Genomic DNA, 22,028 nt, shown 5'->3' with positions numbered 1-22,028 from the left:
CTATATACATAGTTCTTTTATAAAAAGTGCAGTACTCAAAGAGGATAAGTTGTCGGATGTTGGTGATAACATGATGGGGAGAACTATGACTATAATTAGCTACCAAACATCTGTAAACAAGGTTGTAAAATTACATAAGAATTGTAAACATTACATATTAATTATGTATTGTTTGTAGCTATTATTATGTAATATTTCATTAAAAAATTAACGTTGGATTCTCTCACCCAAACCTAGAAGTTGTTTTATACATTGTATGGAAAGTCAGAATTAACAAGGCATCAGAAACAATGTAAATCTCCTCATTTATAATGAAAACATGATCATGTTCAAGGTATTAGGATACTTGACTAATATATGAAGTTTGATTAAAACCCGTGGAGAAATGATATTGCTGCAGTGATGACAAAAAAGTGAACTTACTTACGTACAAACGTAATGCTATATCCCCTTCGTGATCTCCACGAGAACATAATAAAGAGGATTAGAACTGACTTAAAAATGAGTAAACTGATTCAGACATTGACTAATTATACATTGCATGCATACTCAATATGTGAGACATTTTCAAATCAATATCAGCATGAGCTTGGACACCATTGCTTTATTAAAATATAAAAGAATAAGATAGAGACTTCAATATTGGACAGTTTTATCTTGTGTACATCATCAATGTTAGTGTAATTGCATGCTCAAGAAAAATCTTGATGATGGAAAAGGCTTCATCTTGAATTGAAGCTGGTGATTAATTTCTGCAATTAAAGGAGTTAAGATTGGTGGTATTTTGTAGATGGAGAGAACACAGATATAAGATTGGTGGTATTTTGTAGATGGAGAGAACACAGATATAAGATTTGTGGTATTTTGTAGATGGAGAGAACACAGATATAAGATTTGTGGTATTTTGTAGATGGAGAGAACTTAGATATAAGATTTGTAATGTGGTATTTTGTAGATGGAGAGAACTTAGATATAAGATTTGTGGTATTTTGTAGATGGAGAGAACACAGATATAAGATTTGTGGTATTTTGTAGATGGAGAGAACACAGATATAAGATTTGTGGTATTTTGTATGTGGTATTTTGTAGATGGAGAGAACACAGATATCAGTGCTAACAAGTATGAAGACATCAACAGTATCACAAGTGTGCTGAAGTTGTATTTCCGATTACTTCCTATACCCTTACTTACATTCGAAGCCTACAAGTTCATCATTGATGTCATAAGTAAGTCGTTCATTTAAATATTGTTATGGCATTTATGATCCTTATAAATGACAGAGCTTTGAAAGTAAATTTGATATTGCATATTTGTAAAATATTATACATATTCTGGCAAAACTCATTCATAAATGCCATGGCATGATGGTAAATGATTATATTCAAATTCCTTCCCAATGTTGGTGTCCTAAGCCAATTCTAACTTGATTTCAACTACAACAAAAGATTCCTCTAATTTCATTTGAATTTTTAATTGTGCATGTAGAACTAATATACTATGAATATTTACAGCATATAATTTCTATATAATGTTTGTGATCTAGAGCGAGAAGATCGGTCACGGGAATTAATCGTCAAATTGAAGGAAGGATTGGCCATATTACCACCAGCACACTACCAGACACTTAAATACCTCTTAGCTCATCTCATCAGGTGAGTCAAATACCTCTTAGCTCATCAGGTGAGTCAAATACCTCTTAGCTCATAAGGTGAGTCAAATACCTCTTAGCTCATCTCATTAGGTGAGTCAAATACCTCTTAGCTCATCTCATCAGGTGAATCAAATACCTCTTAGCTCATCTCATTAGGTGAGTCAAATACCTCTTAGCTCATCTCATCAGGTGAGTCAAATACCTCTTAGCTCATCTCATTAGGTGAGTCCAATACCTCTTAGCTCATCTCATCAGATGAGTCTAATACCTCTTAGCTCATCTCATCAGGTAAGGCAAATATCTTGGCTTACTTGAATACTTCTCAGCTCAAATTATCAGGCATGTGAAATATGTCTTAGCTCATCTGGTGAGTCAAATACCTTTTAGCTCATTTAGTGAGTCAAATACCTTTGAGCTGATGTCATTCAGGGAGTCATTAGCTCATTTCACGAGATAATTCCAATACCTCTTAGCCATGTGAGTGACCTTTTGACCTCTTACATCAGGTAAGTCCACTTGGCCTGGCTGGTTTTTTTTAACCTTGACCTTTTATTGTAAGGTTTTCTTTTCCCTTTCTCCCCGCCCCAATGCCCAATTTCCTTGTTCAGAAGTAAAAACAATTGTAATTGTTTATGTCAATATGAAATAAAAAAGGAGAGTATCAATGTATAGATATTTATGTTTGTCAGTCTTTAAGACTTTACAAATCGTTGATGTTGTGGATAAGCAGGGTTACCAGCCATGAGGGATATCAATGGTAGATTTTTCTGTGCGGAAGATTAACCACAAATTTTCTGTAGATAAAATGAAGATGCTTTCACTCTATGACTTGTTTTTATTAGTTGTTGGTCTGGTTTCAGAGTAACGGAGAAGAAATCCAAAAATATGATGGGAGCTGACAACTTGGCTATTGTGTTTGCTCCAACCCTGATGCGTAGTCCCGACACTAACCCAATGATAAGTCTTATGGCCGCCCAGTTTGAACAGAAGTGTGTGGAACTTTTGCTTGTTCATTATCGGGAATTGTTTTCTAGAATGAGCACTCAGATAAGTGTAGACATACCTAGAGTTGACCCCTCGCGCTTGGTCGACCATGTGTGATGAATTGAACTCAAGGAGCTTGAAATTGTTTATTATTGCAAAACATTTATATGACTCAGAAATTTTTTTCAGTGCAAAAGTTTATGTGATGTATTTTTTTTTTCTGAATGTGAATCAAGGTATGATACTGCAATCATTTTGTGGTAAAATTGTTACTTAAGTCATGTGTATGAAACATTTTCAACTTTATATTCACCATTGCATACATAAATTTGATGAGGTGTTGCTGGTTTTGATATTAGTATATCATCACAGCTGTTAAACTTCAGCTCATGCTGGTAAAGCTTTTTCTCCTTGTCAGCAAATCAAGTTCACTTTAAATACACTGCATAGTTTCTATTTTTCCCTGTTTATAATGATAGAATAAAGTTATTCCCAATTTAAAAAACAAACATTTTGCCGGTTGTATAATTTCATGAAATAACATTATTTCTCTCAAACAGATGGTTAAATTACAAAACTTTGAACCATGAAAAAATATCTCAACAGTATTATATATGATATATAGTGTTCTGTGACCTTTGAACCGAGGGAATGAAGATCTTGTCGGTGAAATCTATGGATTACCTGATAATTAGTCAATGATGTCAAAGGCACTGAAGTTTTCTTCCTAATATCAGTGTTTCATCTGCGGATAGTTTTAATTTAGCTTGTTGTTTTATTGAATTTCAATATCACAGGATTAAGATTTTTAAGGCTATTTAATGGGGCCACCATATTTTAAATATTTTACATTAATTAAACTTAAATTGACAATGAATGTTGATCTATGGATTTGCACTCTCCTCTCCAATTAACATAACAGAAATCAGTTTATTGAAATTTAGCCTTGAAATCCTTGCAAGAAATCATGATTTAATCATTATTTACGCATAGATTTTACAGACTGTAAATACTTTGGGAAAAAAAGATGAAGTGAAAATCATTACATACAATTTGTATGTTCAAATCTTATAGTAAAACATAATGGTAAAATATTTCCGAGCATGAAGGTAAGTCAGTTTATTGATTAATCAATTTATTTAATGGAGAATCGACACGTCAAGGTCATGAATAAAAACCCTGACATTGTTTTCTCTGATGTAATTAGTGATTATCGTTAATCATTGTTTATAGTATTGAGACCTAACACCAAAAATAGAGTGTACACTGTATAAAAACATAAATAATAATTTCTTACATCAATACATCAGCCAATCAAACATAATATTACAAAATTACATCAATTTTTTTGTGATTGGGTGATAACATAAAACAATTACCCAATGAAAATGCTTGTTTTATAGTAGATTGCGGTATTTTGATTGAGCTTGGCCATCAGAACAAGTGTAGCTACCAAAACTTAAGTTGTAATGTGGCTATAAAACAGTTAGATTATGAATCAGTCAAAATTCTCAGTTCAAGTGTAAGTTTGTGTTTATAAAAGTTTTGATTTACATACAATACTGTTTTGTATTGATACTCAGTCTAAGTCCTCCCATCCTTATGATCAAATGATAAACATTTCTGATTAATAATGTGTTTCAGTTTTGAAGATAAGAACGACAGGTGTAATGAGGAAGTGATGCTGTTGTTTACCTGTTATCTTGGTAAATTACTTTCTACCAGTATAGCTTGGGGAAAATTTCTCTTTAGCTTGATCAGTAAAGTATAAGTCTACTACACTATGTCAGAGGTCCAGGGTGTGATCCCTAGTAAACCAGAGGTCCTGGATGTGATCCCTAGGTAGTCAGAGGTCCTGGGTGTGATCCCTAGGTAGTCAGATGTCCTGGGTGTGATCCCTAGGTAGTCAGAGGTCCTGGATGTGACCCTAGGTAGTCAGATGTCCTGGGTGTGATCCCTAGGTAGTCAGAGGTCCTGGATGTGACCCTAGATAGTCAGAGGTCCTGGGTGTGATCCCTAGGTAGTCAGAGGTCCTGGGTGTGACCCTAGGTAGTCAGAGGTCCTGGGTGTGATCCCTAGGTAGTCAGAGGTCCTGGGTGTGATCCCTAGGTAGTCAGAGGTCCTGGATGTGACTCTAGGTAGTCAGATGTCCTGGGTGTGATCCCTAGGTAGTCAGAGGTCCTGGGTGTGATCCCTAGGTAGTCAGAGGTCCTGGGTGTGATCCCTAGGTAGTCAGATGTCCTGGGTGTGATCCCTAGGTAGTCAGAGGTCCACTAAGGTGGAATTGGAATAAATGATGGCCTTTCTAACATAATACATATAGAGGAATTTTGAAAGTCAATCAATCTTTCGTTTCAGTACTTACCAGTATTGCTGATAATGATGTACAATCTTTTCTTTATAGAATTCTGTCACAAGATTCACTTTTTTAAGTGCAATAAACTTTAAACTTATCAACAATGACAGTTATTCTGTCTTCAGAAAGTTATTGATAAATAATCATTTGAGTTTATTTTTGGTAAATGTATGTAGCTTGTATTGTTGGCTAGAATTATGTATTTTTGCCATTTTGACATCTGCCTTAATCAGACTTTTTAATGTTTTGTTACGATCTTTATTTATTTTCTGTGTTTTAACACAGAGTTTTTTATATGTAATATTTAATTATAGGTTTGTAGATTTAAGGTTAGCTGAACCACTTAAGATATGTACAAAGTATACTTAACTGACCATACGTGTTAATTTTCTTTTTCTGTAAATCAAACCCCGACACACCACCTAAATTGGATTCATCTATATACAGATTGTGACTGTGAATCAAAGAATGAGTGAGGGAAGTATGAGAGAGGTTATATTTTAATCAAAATAACAGACTTATTCTTTTTTTTTATTTATATTTGGAAAACGCATCAATTCAAATCATGTTTAATGAATTAATAGTAGTAACAGCAAACATCGTGATCCTTTCACCTCAACAGAGATCTTGTTTCCTGTTGTAGGAGAAAGGCTTTTGTATGGAATACTGTGGTCAGTATCCCATGTATATTCAGTATCAAGCCCATGCTTGGTTATAAGCCAACCTTTGTCTTTATGGTTGTTCAATATTGAAATTCTAAGAAATGTTTTATCCTTGTCCTGTAGTGATCCCAGATCATGTGATGTGACACACTACAGGATAAATATGGAGTTAAGTAATAATCCCAGATCATGTGATGTGACACACTACAGGATAAATATGGAGTTAAGTAATAATCCCAGATCATGTGATGTGACACACTACAGGATAAATATGGAGTTAAGTAATAATCCCAGATCATGTGATGTGACACACTACAGGATAAATATGGAGTTAAGTAATAATCCCAGATCATGTGATGTAACTTACTACAGGATAAATATGGAGTTAAGTAATAATCCCAGATCATGTGATGTGGCTTACTACAGGATAAATATGGAGTTAAGTAATAATCCCAGATCATGTGATGTGGCTTACTACAGGATAAATATAAAGTTCAGAAATTTACTTTGACTTTCACACATGAGGACTCCTCGGAAAGGGAAAAAAATGTTGAAAACATGTGACCAATCTGCTCATGTTAGTTTAAACTAGAAAACTGTTTTAGACTAGAAACATTTTCATATGCTGTGAAATAACATGCCGTGAGTGGTGGTATTATTGAAACACATACATTGTGAGAATCTTAAACACAAGTAATATATCACTAAGGTTCTAGCTGGCATCTAGAGGATTTCTGATTGATATTTTAAGAATTTTTATTACAGATTTAAAAAGTATATTATTTGAATATATGAGAAATAACTTTACTCAATAATGAAACTGGCTTGGACATTTTATGTCTTGGTATCTATAAGCTGTTGTATGTATATATGTTTTTATGATATTTCAACTTTGAACTAGTTCATTTTCTGCCAAACAAGTTTGCTTGATCTTAGCAATTTAATTTTGCTTTACTTCTAAGCCCTACAAACATTTCAGCAGATTAGATCATTTGGACAAAGGTACTAACTGTAGTAATCTAGTTTAAATAAAAGGGACATAACTCTAGTAAACAAGTTTTAATAAAGGGACTTAACTCCAGTACTCTTTTTCCCCATGTGATGGTGTTATGACATAACCCTATAATAAATCTTCATACCAGAATTTATGAAGTCAAGGGCTCAAAATGCATGCTTTGACAAGATTATAAATCTTGTTTAATTTTAATTGTTTGCAGTATGTATATGGCTACTGTTTGTCAATATAATGCTATATATCTTCATGCCATGAAGATCATTAAATTTTTCTGATATTTGCAAACATAATTATTATTTGTACACTATTGCCATGATTTTACATCACATTCATCTCATGTATGATTTTCCAGGAAATTCTGAAGAGTAAATATATGTATCTGTTTCATTTCATCAATATGTTATTGTGGAAAGGTTGATAATTTATGTTTACAATTTAAGCTAGCAATAACATGTTGTGTCAATGGATATTTTTGTTTTAGTGTTTATTGTTTATTACATGTAATAATGATTACCCCATCTTATTGTTGGTAAGCCCAGGTGTGGTATTAAGCTTCCCTCTAACACCTCTACCCCCACCAAAGAATACCCCTTCTTATTATAAGTAAGCCCAGGTCTGGTATTAAGCTTCCCTCTAACACCCTTACCCCCACCAAAGAATACCCCTTCTTATTGTTGGCAAGCTTCCCTCTAACACCCTTACCCCCACCAAAGAATACCCCTTGTTATTGTTAGTAAGCCCAGGTGTGGTATTAAGCTTCCCTCTAACACCTCTACCCCCACCAAAGAATACCCCTTGTTATTGTTGGTAAGCCTAGGTCTGGTATTAAGCTTCCCTCTAACACCTCTACTCCCCCATCCTTCTACCCTTCCCCCATCCAACCCACCCACCCACCCACCTTTTGCATCTCTATAGAAAATATGACAATGGGCAAATTTCTTCCCGTTTCATCAAGTTTCCCTGGAAGAAACTACAGGGTTTATCAGTGGTACATGGTAAAATGTACCCCCTGGGTTTATCAGTGGTACGATGTGAAAGGTAACCCCTGGGTTTGTCATTGGTACAATGTGAAAGGTAACCCCTGGGTTTGTCAGTGGTACAATGTGAAAGGTAACCCCTTGGTTTATGTGAAAGGTAACCCCTGGGTTTGTCAGTGGGACATTGTGAAAGGTACCCCCTGGGTTTATCAGTGGTACATGGTAGAAGGTACCCCCTGGGTTTATCAGTGGTACATGGTAGAAGGTAACCCCTGGGTTTATCAGTGGTACATGGTAGAAGGTAACCCCTGGGTTTATCAGTGGTACATGGTAGAAGGTACCCCCTGAGTTTGTCAGTGGTACAATGTGAAAGGTAACCCCTTGGTTTATGTGAAAGGTAACCCCTGTGTTTATCAGTGGGACATTGTGAAAGGTAACCCCTGGGTTTATCAGTGGTACATGGTAGAAGGTAACCCCTGGGTTTATCAGTAGTACATGGTAGAAGGTAACCCCTGGGTTTATCAGTGGTACATTGTGAAAGGTACCCCCTGGGTTTATCAGTGGTACATGGTAGAAGGTAACCCCTGGGTTTATCAGTGGTACATGGTAGAAGGTAACCCCTGGGTTTATCAGTGATACATGGTAGAAGGTACCCCCTGTGTTTATCAGTGGTACATGTTAGAAGGTACCCCCTGGGTTTATCAGTGGTACATGGTAGAAGGTACCCCCTGGGTTTATCAGTGGTACATTGTGAAAGGTACCCCCTGGGTTTATCAGTAGTACAATGGGAAAGGTAACCCCTGGGTTTATCAGTGGGACATTGTGAAAGGTACCCCCTGGGTTTATCAGTGGTACATGGTAGAAGGTAACCCCTGGGTTTATCAGTGGTACATGGTAGAAGGTAACCCCTGGGTTTATCAGTGGTACATGGTAGAAGGTACCCCCTGGGTTTATCAGTGGTACATGGTAGAAGGTACCCCCTGGGTTTATCAGTGGTACATGGTAGAAGGTACCCCCTGGGTTTATCAGTGGTACATGGTAGAAGGTACCCCCTGGGTTTATCAGTGGTACATGGTAGAAGGTACCCCCTGGGTTTTATCAGTGGTTCATGGTAGAAGGTAACCCCTGGGTTTATCAGTGGTACATGGTAGAAGGTAACTCCTGTGTTTATTAGTGGTACATGGTAGAAGGTAACCCCTGGGTTTATCAGTGGTACTTGGTAGAAGGTAACCCCTGTGTTTATCAGTGGTACATGGTAGAAGGTACCCCCTGGGTTTATCAGCTTTATGGTCTGGATACTAATTAAGATAGATTTTTGTTGATGTTGGGGTGTAATCAATGTATTGTGGATGTTGATATTGTTCTCAGATCTGTCAATAAAACTATATGTTCTTCAGAGACCTAATAATATTGTTTGTTTTCTCTACATCCATATTAAGGACATTCTTACTGTGTGTTAGGTAACTTTCTGGACCTCAGAATCTTAACTTCACTGGACACTACAGGTAGCAGCCTCTGCTTTTAAAGGTTTTTTATTTGACTTTTTCTCAAAAATACATGAATTTATCTTGCACTAGATGTGAATGTTAATTTTGAGACTGATTACAAATAACAATGCTTGACAGACAACCATGATAGATATAGATAGGTATGAAATTTTGGGTTTTTAGTAATTACTGGTTAGTTAAAAAGTATTGAAACATGGCCAACAGAGCACTCATTATAGATTTTGGCACCAGCCTGTTGTTTTTTTCAAAAGCACCAAAGAGATAATGGACAACTTTAGCCCTGTATAGTTTCTTAGGGTTGTTAAGCTGTTGTGAGAATTATCCAAAAGGATATAAGAAAGTGTAATATAAAACACCTTTTTATACATTTTCTTGTCGTTAGGTTTAATGACATTGGTCACTTTGAAAGGATGATTCCAAAGAAATAGGACATATACATCACATGATTAATTGAGAAAGGAGGGAAAATATTGAGATTCCATTTAATACTAGTAGAGACCCTAGTAAGTAGTGGGTTTTTTTTGTGATGACAAGGGTTGACTTTTCTTAATCCTTAACAAACATTAGATTTCATACAAAAAAAATTGCATTTTTGTTGAAAGTGCTTGTTTTGTGTTCTTTTACTGGAAACAAAATCACAACTGAAGCTTTTGGCAAACCAAGTGGTCATAAATCTATGTTATATACATTGGATTGTTAGTTTAATCTCTGAAATTAAAAATTTCTTAACATAGATGATTGTTACTAGCCTAAAGGTCAATGGTCAAGGTCACTTACCCTTATATCATTGATATACATTGGTGTCTGTACTGTTACTCTTATTTACTTGTTTAAAAGTTATTCTTTCTACAAATAGAAACGAGATTCCTCAGAAAATGGATGATAGGCTTACTTTACAGGTCAAAGGTCATAGCACGTTATTTTAACTATGGCCATCTGTTTCGATCAAATAAAGTTGTTTTTGAAATGTTGATTTGACAATAAATTCAGGAAATTTCATTTTGGTCTGAGTTAAAAAGTCTCACATGGGCTAAGTATTATACAAATTTTCACCCGGGAAACTGATAAATCGTTCTGTACTCAAGTGGTTGACACTAATTTACATTTTTTATGACATGAGACAGGCTTTCCGTATGTTGTTTATTAATATAACAACCAGTTATTGAAACAAATATATTACTGGTTACCATAGAAATCATAACAAATGGTAAAATACGATGTTACTTGTTCAGAACATGCAGTGACTTGAAAGGTATTACAAGTTATCTGTCTTCATAAAATGTATTTAAATTTGTACAAAAACACAAATAAGTATTAGAAAAAAACATAGTCATATAATGAATTAAGTTGCATCATACAGCCGTTTTGTCCTTGTATTACTAGTCATTGATGCTAGATCATACAACCGTTTCGTCCTTGTAGAACTCGTCAGTGACGCTACATCATATAGCTGTTTCGTCCTTGTATTACTAGCCAGTGATGCTACAACATACAACCGTTTCGTCCTTGTATTACTCGTCAGTGATGCTACATCATACAGCTGTTTCGTCCTTGTATTACTAGTCATTGATGCTAGATCATACAACCGTTTCGTCCTTGTAGAACTCGTCAGTGATGCTACATCATATAGCTGTTTCGTCCTTGTATTACTAGTCAGTGATGCTACAACATACAACCGTTTCGTCCTTGTATTACTCGTCAGTGATGCTACAACATACAGCTGTTTCGTCCTTGTATTACTCGTCAGTGATGCTACAACATACAACCGTTTCGTCCTTGTATTACTCGTCAGTGATGCTACAACATACAACCGTTTCGTCCTTGTATTACTCGTCAGTGATTGCTAAATGCCCAAAGTTTGAAAAGAAATGTCATATAATGTATGTTCTTCTTGTTTTGATCGCACAAGATGAGATGTAGAAATTTGTACTGTACTTCCCTTTGGAACTCGCATAACAATAGTGTTCACCTTTTGCTAAGAATCAGCAATATTTTGAAAAAAGGAATCAGAAGGCTTGTAAGAAAATTTCATTTTCCTTCCGTTTAATCTTCGTATGTTGGTGTGTTCAGTCAACCATAAAATCACGGACTCACTTCTCCACATGACCATCCACTCCACATGGATAGTGTACGAATTTTTTACCCACAGTTCATATATGTTTTATAGTCCCGACCCACGATCCATATATATGTTTTATAGTCCCGACCCACGGTCCATATATATATGTATTAATGTTTTATAGTCCCGACCCACGATCCATATATATGTATATATGTTTTATAGTCCCGACCCAAGGTCCTTATACATGTTTTATAGTCCCGACCCACGGTCCATATATATGTATATATGTTTTATAGTCCCGACCCACGGTCCTTATACATGTTTTATAGTCCCGATCCACGGTTCATATATATGTTTTATAGTCCCGACCCACGGTCCTTATATATGTTTTATAGTCCCGACCCACGGTTCATATATATGTTTTTTAGTTCCGACCCACGGTCCTTATATATGTTTTATAGTCCTGACCCACGGTTCATATATATGTTTTATAGTCCCGACCCACGGTTCATATATATGTTTTATAGTTCCGACCCACGGTCCTTATATATGTTATATAGTCCCGACCCACGGTTCAAACATATTTTTTATATTCCCGACCCACGGTCTATATATATAGGTATATATGTTCTATAGTACCGCTAACCGTCCATATATAAAATAACAGTGTGACGAACTAGACAACGGTTAGATAACAGTGTGACGAACTAGACAACGGTTAAATAACAGTGTGACGAACTAGACAACGGTTAAATACAGTGTGACGAACTAGACAACGGTTAGATAACAGTGTGACGAACTAGACAACGGTTAAATAACAGTGTGACGAACTAGACAACGGTTAAATACAGTGTGACGAACTAGACAACGGTTAGATAACTGTGTGACGAACTAGACAACGGTGAAATAACAGTGTGACGAACTAGACAACGGTTAGGTAACAGTGTTACGAACTAGACAACGGTTAAATAACAGTGTGACGAACTAGACAACGGTTAAATAACAGTGTGACGAACTAGACAACGGTTAAATATCAGTGTGACGAACTAGACAACGGTTAAATAACAGAGTGACGAACTAGACAACGGTTAAATATCAGTGTGACGAACTAGACAACGGTTTTGTAACCCTGGTAAAATACTAGCCGCAATATACCACTCGGCTAGAGAGAACTTCTCTTTAGCTCGATGGGTTGAGCGTCAGACTAGTAAGCCAGGGGTCCCGGGTTCGATTCCTAGCGGAGGCATTGAGATGGAAAGATGACCTCTGTTACACTTTAATAACAGTGTGACGAACTAGACAACTGTTAAATAACAGAGTGACGAACTAGACAACGGTTATATAACAGTATGACGAACTCGACAACGGTTAAATAACAGTGTGACGAAGTAGACAACGGTTAAATAACAGTATGACGAACTAGACAACGGTTAAATAACAGTGTGACGAACTAGACAACTGTTAAATAACTGTGTGACGAACTAGACAACGGTTAAATAACAGTGTGTCTCATCTTCATGCTGTAGCGGACATTGTTGTACCTCAGCGTGGTGTACCTCAGCGTGGTGTCAAGAAAGTGGAATAATTACCAAATGAGCGGAACATCGTACATACATGTTGCTGGATGCCATTCGTGGCTACGCCGCAATGTCACAGCTTCACGAAATGATCTTAAATACCTAGGTAGTCCTGATATTACTCCGACTGTCCCGACGTCTGGCCGACACAAGTTAAAACCAGAAGAGCTATGATACGTAACAACGTGCAGACACACCCTTCTCTCAGACTTAACTCTCCTGGATCGGTGGGGTTAGTCATGTGTTGAAGCGGGGCGACAGTCTACCTACATCATCTTATTACTGTCTAGATAACGGAATATAAAACACTATCAGTTGTAAGGAGAATGTTGTTTTTTTAAACTCTACCATAGATATAACGGCAATCCTTGTGTCTATTATATGGCAGATAAATAAAGTAAAAGAATTAGATTAGTAAATTATTTTCATTAAATATGTATTGCCTTTGATGAAATCCTTTAATTATTATTTAGTTTGTTATTGGTTATCAATAAATTAATTAACTAGAAATTGTTGCTAACAATTTTGCGGGCTTTTCACTTCTTTGGCGACAATCTACCGAAAAACAAAACATTAAATTCATCGGAAGGATGTTCTGCATCGATCTGAAGAAGAAAATTTCAAGAAAATTCAAAATTGAAAAAAAAAAAAAAAATTGTTAAATTTTGAAAACTTTACCCCACAGCGAGCTTTTTTATTTGACACATTTTGCATTAATATGGCTGACAAAAACTTAGATATGAAAATTCTCTACAAATAATATTATTGCACAAACTCTGTACAATCAATGGTTTTCGAGATAGTGCCGTTTTTAAGTTTTTAACTTATGACGTCATGGCGGCCATATTGGATTTTTGACCTACTTCAAAAATCGGCATCGACAACTTCATATACGTATCTACAAATAGGTGAATAGACAGTATGTTTAGCTTTTACAGTTTAAAAGATTACGAACCCACAAAATACGGAAGAAGAATAATAATAAGAAACATAACAAAGACAATAGGTCTTTTCACCAGTTGGTGAAAAGCCCTAATAAATGAATGAGATAAATATATATCGAGGGAAGACTATGCTGTACGATAATTCCTAGTTTCACGACTAAACATCGATATATTACTCCTTATGTTTACGTTACTGATCGAAGTCACTATACAACAAGAAATATGGGTACAGGATGACTAAAATAGATTCTCCAAGGTTACCGAAATATAAGCTCAGAAATCGTTAGTTAAACGCGAATAATTGACAATTATTGTTACACGTTCGCAAGTGCGTTTGAAAGAGTCAGTATTTCAAAACGACCATGCTGAAAAGCATGAAAAATTAATATTCATTGTTTACTATTATTTTGTTATCTCTATCACATATTAATTCATAAAAACTAAACCGGTTTTTCACTTCCAAAGAAATTTCTTTTCAATACGAAAAATAAAAAAAAAAATGGGGGAATAACGCTGTAGTTCGAAATCGTGTTAAAACGTTGGTTTGCTCCTGGTCAAACTGTCTTATATACATAAGGCGGGGTGTGGGGGTCGGGGTGGTGGCATGTGTGTGTGTGGGGGGGGGGGGGTTGTTGGGGGGCACCCATGGGGAATAGAGAATCGTCAAGAAATGTTTCATAACTAATCAGTTTTATAAAATGTATTATATAATCATTCCGAATGTTACCAAAGAGAATTACATTAATGACAAGGTTAGGAAATCGCCAAATAAAGACATAATTCAAAGTGACCGACCGTTAACAGACATAATTCAAAGTGACCAACAGTTAACAGATATAATTCAAAGTGACCGACAGTAAACAGATATAATTCAAAGTGACCGACAGTAAACAGACATAATTTAAAGTGACCAACAGTAATCAGACATAATTCAAAGTGACCGACAGTAAACAGATATAATTCAAAGTGACCGACAGTAAACAGACATAATTCAAAGTGACCGACAGTAAACAGATATAATTCAAAGTGACCGACAGTAAACAGACATAATTCAAAGTGACCAACAGTAATCAGACATAATTCAAAGTGACCAACAGTAAACAGACATAATTCAAAGTGACCGACAGTAAACGGACATAATTCAAAGTGACCGACAGTAAACAGACATAATTCAAAGTGACCAACAGTAAACAGACATAATTCAAAGTGACCAACAGTAATCAGACATAATTCAAAGTGACCAACAGTAAACAGACATAATTCAAAGTGACCGACAGTAATCAGACATAATTCAAAGTGTCCAACAGTTAACAGCCTGGAAGATGTAGCCGGGTTTGATGTATCTCTTTTTCTTGTTATTTTTCCACTTCATTTTTTGTCGAATGAAACTATTTATTATACTACGGAAGCGTATTCCGGCCACGTTGTGTTTTATTTTATCTCGAAATTTCGAGAGTTATTTTTGCTATCTCGAAATTTCGAGTTAAAATAAAACACAACGTGGCCGGAATACGCTTCCGTATTAGACGAATCATTAACCGAAATCCGTTCCTTGTTACTCAGGTTTGTTATTCCATGAATTGTCAGATAATGTTTCAACTTGACTACAATAACACGCGTCACAGAACTCCAATATTAGGATTTTAGAGGAAAATATAGACTTATATAGACAAAATTTGGTTTACAGTAATATATAAATACTTATTACCAGTTTTTTTGTAATGATAAAATCGAGAACAAAAAATGAAGGAAGAAACATTATTCTCTAATTCAACTTCTTGTCCTATTGATCTTATACTCCTATTTAAATACAGTTTTATTGATTTCTTAATTAAAGATATGAACTGATCACAGTTTAAAACCGTTTTGTTAAAATATTATTGTAATAGAGTATATTATATGATTGTAACAGAGTATGATATGATTGTAATAGAGTATGATATGAATGTTATAGATTATAGGATGTGATAGTAATAATATGTATCCCAGTAGCCTGTATTTCTCCTCCTCGATGTTTTATCGAACAGTGTTCGTGTGGTGGGTACACTGGGGGTCGATATAGACTGGGCGAGTTTATAGAAGATCAGGAATGTCGTCATTTATACAAGGATTAAGTGCCCACTATCTCACCCCCACTTTCCGCTATTAAGGGCGCACGGTCAGTAAAACTCAAAACCTTTTGACATTGTCAAACTCTAGCTTCATCGCCATCCCTACCCATTAGCATCAGACCAGTTAGTCGAACAAACATTATGTGTGTTAAATCTGAAGCTTTATCATTATGATATTTTTCTTTCTTTCCCTCCGATGTACAATCTAAGAATTTATCGTAAAACCTACATTTGAATTCTATTTTGTCTTGAGGTCACGACCGCGCGTCTTTAAATGTTCGTCATTCCATGTAGTCTTCTGACGTCTTGCTTAATTCTTATTTAAAATCAAGATGGAGACGTATACGTGTGGATGTATATTGTTTTTACTGTGGACGTGTTTAACATATAGTCAAGGTAATGTTAAAATTTAGTGAATGATACTGCTCCGAGTCCCTGTGTAAAATATATGTTCATTAGTATATATGTACTAAGGTTAATGCATTAACGTATATTGTGACTAAAATGTTTTCTAAATGAATTAATCAACTCTTTAGACCAATATCACCAGAGAGTGTATATCTAATATCGCCTTTCGTCCGTCGTCCGTCGTCTGTCGTCTATCCGTCTGTCCTTAAACCGGCAATTTTTGTCGCCACTCTTTCTTGTGAAGTACTGGAAAGATGATTTAAAATTTCATATTTAGGTTCCCATCAGTCCGTAGTTGTACATTGTTTCATTGATCTGCACCTGAAAAACAAAATGGCCGATAGGCACATATCTTTGATTTTGACTGGAATAATTTATATTCGCGATTTCTTAAGAAGTACTTCTTTCTTTCTCAAATCTTATAAGTGGGTTCGTTCCTCAGTTATGTATTGTCTGATTATGGGACTGAAAAATAATATGGCCGACAGACGGCCATCTTGGATTTTGACCGTCATACTTTGTTATCGTTATTTATGGAGAAGTACAGGATGGATTTTTCCCAATTTTCATATGTAAGTTACCTTTGGTCTTTTGTGGTGCCCTTTAGATTTTAGGACTGTTCAGAAAAACGAAATGGCTTACAGACCGCCATCTTTGATTTTGAGTACGAAAGTTTGTTTTCACTATTTCTTCAGAAGTACAGAATGGATCTTTCCCGAATTTCATATGTAAATTTCCATCACCGCCGCAATGGCATAAGGTTAGGTCTAATCAACGGAAATGTGAGAACATTCGGAGGAAATCCTATCGCTTGTATAATGATTTCACTCATTTGCAAAGGGTTGCTCTTCAGTTTTAAGCCTAAAAGCATGAGAAACACCGTGATTTATCTGCCAAACCTATTGATTCAGATTAGCCTCCGAACATCGGCAAACACTCCTGTAGTTAATGCTGTTGTTTCTGGACGGAATACATTAGGATTTTAATTTACTGTCTTTATATTCATTATTGCCTGTAACGTTTATGTATCGGTCTTAAAATAATTACTGTAACACGTCATTTCATTTAAAATTGATCCGTAAAATACATATACTGTGTGACAAGAAGGCACGAATGAAAACTTAAGCACACATTATCCATTTCTCCTTGATTTCTATTTAAAGTTATATTTTTATTTATTTATTTTTTTTTTTTTTTGAATGAAAATATCTTGTTTTAAGATGAAAATACATCCTTTCATTTAAACTTGTGTTTTGGTAATTATTTTGTTTGTTCACGTATAAATATTGTGTCATCAGCTATATATAGCCTTGGCCATAAAAACGTCGATATAACCCACCACGAATGGTTCGAAGTCTCTATATATCCATTTTGTTTGTTAGTCCATTGAATGTCGTAAGAACGAAGTTTGACTGTATAATATTTACAATCATTCTTTTATGCCATGTAAAGGGTGTCCTGCTCCTTTTAATCAAGACATATTTAGAATTGCCAAGTTTGGGATATGTCCATAATTTATTACTCAATAAGAAACAAAACGAAAAGGTGTAATTAATTAACAGTTGACTGTAATCAAATGTGACTAAACTTGTGAATTTCAACTCAAATGATCCATTATAAAAGGTATTATTGAGGAAACAAAACACATTGCCATTGAAAATGATATAAAATAACACCCGTAATTAATTCTAAATTTTATATAAACAATCTCTTAGTGACCATTGAACTTATGACATTTTTTCATTATATTCCCGTTCAATTCATATATGTTTTTCAAACCCAGAAATGTGATAATGTTTGTTGTTTTGTCTCATTTTGAAGACAGAATATTATCTGTGTGATTTATCCTTTCCCTTCTTGTAGCCCCAAATACGCACTTACGGTCTGACGCTTACCTTAGTTTCTGCATGTAATACTGTACAACATCTCCGAATATATCGGGGCCCAAAATGGTTATGTAGATATTCCTCTTTTCTAGTAGATAATTACAATGTATTATGGACACGATTTGATGGACATTGATGTTTTATTAACAGCTCGTTTGTGTTATACCTGCGGATACAACAAACCAACAGACGGAACAATAGGGATCAATTGTGTGAACGAAACATCCAAACTTTTTAATCGTCAAACGAAGTGTTCCGACGACCGTGTGTGTACCTTCGATGTCCAGTTCAACCGAGGTCAGTGACTTTAGATTTAAGCATATTTAATTGTATTTTAATCGCAACGGGATTGAGCTCAAATTATACAACTTATAAAAAGCTTTTGCCTTAAAATGAAACACGCACGAGCGCGTGTAACATTATAACTTTGGGCAGTGTATCACAATTGACGAAGGAAAATAATCTATGACTCGTGCTCTGTCTGAGTCTCGAACTCATGATCGACGGCTCGCTCGAGAAATGCCAGACTTCCCGATCATTACATCACTGCGATATCCCCCAAAAATGGTGTTTGGAAGTAATACTGATGGACAGCAAAGACCTGGATCTTTCTGAAAGTGAACTACATCTTTCTGAAATCCCGTATTTCCTTAATTTCTTTCTTTCATTTTCTATATTGGTATATCTGCAATTTGTATATTTCTCAATTGGCGTCTTCTCGTAAAAGTGTATTTCTCTATTTTACACTTTAACAACTTTATTTTTTAATTTCCATCTTGTCAGAAAAGGAATTAAGTTAGTTTTAAGACTATATTGGTCCAAATCAGTATTTAATACAAAAGTTGTGTGTTTTTTTCACCAGATACCAACGAACTAGTGTCGGTTAATCGGAACTGTCTGCCGTTCACCGCGCCCCGTTCTAACCAGTGTGTAGACGACTGGTCACACAGACAGTGTACATACTCATGTAGTACGGACTTGTGTAACAACATGACAGCCGCGGAACTAAACAACATTTATGGAGGAGGGGGAGTGAACTCAGCACATCCCTTGGTCCAAGTTGTCTCCCTTGTTTATAGTATCCTCGCAGTCTGCGTTGTTTGGGTGCTATAGAAACGGCTAGTGTTTTATTGGTTAAGAGTGTACACAGCGATGTGTTCTCATCATTGATTATTATGGCAGGACATATCTGGATGGATGGAAATTCATTATTTGTGGCGAAGAGTTTGCAGAGTGATTTTTTCGTTATTATATAAAAAATGACTTCATTTAGTGACACAAGAATGCATTTTTCATAAATATATAGAGAGAATAAGTTACGTTTGAACAGAGTTGGTTTTTCAAAATGTATGCTGATATGAATTTAAATGCTAATATCTTGTATCGGGGTGAAATTTACAATGTATTTTCTCACTCTTACGAGAAAGGAACAAGATACTTACCGCCTTGACATGTTACAAAATGTAACAGAAAGCTGAAAGCTTAAGATACAAAGATAACTAGGTTATGATGATCAGACCGTAGCTCAATATTTATTGTTGTATACATTTTAACCAATTACACTTTGCACTTATTCGAAAAATTAATTGCTATTAATAAAAAGCAGCATGTTTCTGTAAATTTGAGTCATTGATATTAAGACATTTTATATTTATTTATCAAGTTCACTACTTGCCACGTATAAAATGATCGTTCTTTTTAAAATTGAGTCATCGATATTAATTTAGATATTTTTTCAAGCATGGCTTACTACTTTTTTAAAATTGTGTTTATTTGAAATTTCAGTTATTGATATTATTTTATATATATATATTTAAGCATAGCTTGCTATCAATTAATATTCTTTATACACGTGTGTTTGACATCATTTTACTTAAACAATAAATACATGATATTAATTATTCATATCTTGATCTGCTTTAACTAAATGTAACTCATATTATGTTATAAGCAATGCTTGTTCATGGTGAATACTTTATTGGTTATATGTGGAATCGATAGTGAAGATATTTTATCTGTAAAAACAAGTCTTTATGTCATGTGGCTTTCGTCTGTGTAATTAGTATGACCTTGAAATTGTGTGGATTTCGTCTGTATAATTAGTATGACCTTGAAATTGTGAGGTTTTCGTCTGTATAATTAGTATGACCTTGAAATTGTGAGGTTTTCGTCTGTATAATTAGTATGACCTTGAAATTGTGTGGATTTCGTCTGTATAATTAGTATGACCTTGAAATTGTGTGGATTTCGTCTGTATAATTAGTATGACCTTGAAATTGTGTGGATTTCGTCTGTATAATTAGTATGACCTTGAAATTGTGAGGTTTTCGTCTGTATAATTAGTATGACCTTGAAATTTGTGTGGTTTTCGTCTGTATAATTAGTATGACCTTGAAATTGTGTGGATTTCGTCTGTATAATCAGTATGACCTTGATATTGTGATGTTTTCGTCTGTGTTATTTGTATGACCTTGCTATTGCGAGGTTTTCGTCTGTGTAATTAGTATGACCTTGAAATTGTGTGGTTTTCGTCTGTGTAATTAGTATGACCTTGATATTGCGAGGTTTTCGTCTGTGTAATTAGAATAACCTTGATATTGTGAAGTTTTCGTCTGTATGTGTCTGAGGCTTACTTCGCTTTTGTTTAATACACCTTGTTGCCTTATCGCCTCTGAAATTATCGCTTTAAATAAAAAATCTATACGTCATATTTGTTTGCATTTTAATCATGTGATAGAAAGAACACATGTATCTCTGACGTAATGAATGGGAGTTGTTGATATCTTTACTTGGATTGTGACTGCCGCGGCAATATTTCAACTTGAGATTATTGACAAAACGACTTTTTGATCATGATATAGAAAGAACACATGTATCTAAGACGTAATGATATGTTTACTTGGATTTACTGACGTAGTGACTGCCGAAGTTATTGACGTCGTAACTGAAAGTGAAAGACTTGGGTCGATCGGTGTCGTGACAGGGGCTACTGATGGTAATAACATCACGACAAGAGGTTGCAACTGATGGTAATAACATCACGACTAGAGGTTATAACTGATGGTAATAACATCACGACTAGTGGTTATAACTGATAGTAATATAACTGATGGTAATAACATTACGATGGTAATAACATCACGACTAGTGGTTATAACTGATAGTAATAACATTACGACTAGTGGTTATAACTGATAGTAATAACATCACGACTAGAGGTTATAACTGATGGTAATAACATTACGACTAGTGGTTATAACTGATAGTAATAACATCACGACTAGAGGTTATAACTGATGGTAATAACATCACGACTAGAGGTTATAACTGATGGTAATAACATCACGACTAGAGGTTGCAACTGATGGTAATAACATCACGACTAGAGGTTATAACTGATGGTAATAACGTCACGACTAGAGGTTACAACTGATGGTAATAACATTACGACTAGAGGTTATAACTGATGGTAATAACGTCACGACTAGAGGTTACAACTGATGGTAATAACATCACGACTAGAGGTTATAACTGATGGTAATAACATCACGACTAGAGGTTACAACTGATGGTAATAACATCACGACTTGAGGTTACAACTGAAGGTTGTTGCGGACACGACTTGAGGTTACAACTGAAGGTTGTTGCGGACACGACTTGAGGTTACAACTGAATGTTATTGAGGTCACGACTTGAGGTTACAACTGAATGTTATTGAGGTCACGACTTGAGGTTACAACTGAATGTTATTGAGGTCACGACTTGAGGTTACAACTGAATGTTATTGCGAACACGACTAGAGGTTACAACTAAAGTTTATAGGGGTTACGACTTGAGGTTACAACTGAATGTTATTGAGGTCACGACTTGAGGTTACAACTGAAGT

The 22,028-nt window shown here is 35.3% G+C and overlaps 2 protein-coding genes across 3 annotated transcripts in view; both read left to right on the top strand.

Moving 5' to 3' along the window:
* Positions 1–9,039, top strand: part of LOC132555233 (N-chimaerin-like) — a 94,815-nt gene extending 85,776 nt beyond the window's left edge. The window contains exons 12-15 of one of the 2 annotated variants that reach the window (XR_009554413.1): positions 1,090–1,227; positions 1,545–1,653; positions 2,513–8,764; positions 8,909–9,039. Coding sequence is in view for 1 of the 2 variants with exons in the window: in XM_060219584.1 (XP_060075567.1) it covers positions 1,090–1,227; positions 1,545–1,653; positions 2,513–2,753 (488 nt within the window). In the remaining variant the exon portion in view is untranslated. Of the gene's footprint in view, positions 1–1,089; positions 1,228–1,544; positions 1,654–2,512 lie in introns of both variants that reach the window. The other variant, XM_060219584.1, reaches the window with a different exon arrangement.
* Positions 9,040–16,180: 7,141 nt separating this feature from the next.
* LOC132555235 (U-scoloptoxin(05)-Er1a-like) lies at positions 16,181–19,255 on the top strand. The gene is made up of 3 exons (XM_060219585.1): positions 16,181–16,244; positions 18,293–18,439; positions 19,005–19,255. Exons 1-3 carry the CDS (start codon positions 16,181–16,183, stop codon positions 19,253–19,255), a joined length of 462 nt encoding a protein of 153 aa, XP_060075568.1.
* The last annotated feature ends 2,773 nt before the right edge of the window (positions 19,256–22,028 follow it).

Source organism: Ylistrum balloti, unplaced genomic scaffold, assembly GCF_031769215.1.
Source record: "Ylistrum balloti isolate Yb309-2 unplaced genomic scaffold, AGI_CSIRO_Ybal_v1 Utg370464, whole genome shotgun sequence".
Taxonomy (NCBI): domain Eukaryota; kingdom Metazoa; phylum Mollusca; class Bivalvia; order Pectinida; family Pectinidae; genus Ylistrum; species Ylistrum balloti.
The sequence above is the reverse complement of the archived record's forward strand: the minus strand, read 5'-3'. Positions and strand labels throughout refer to the sequence as shown.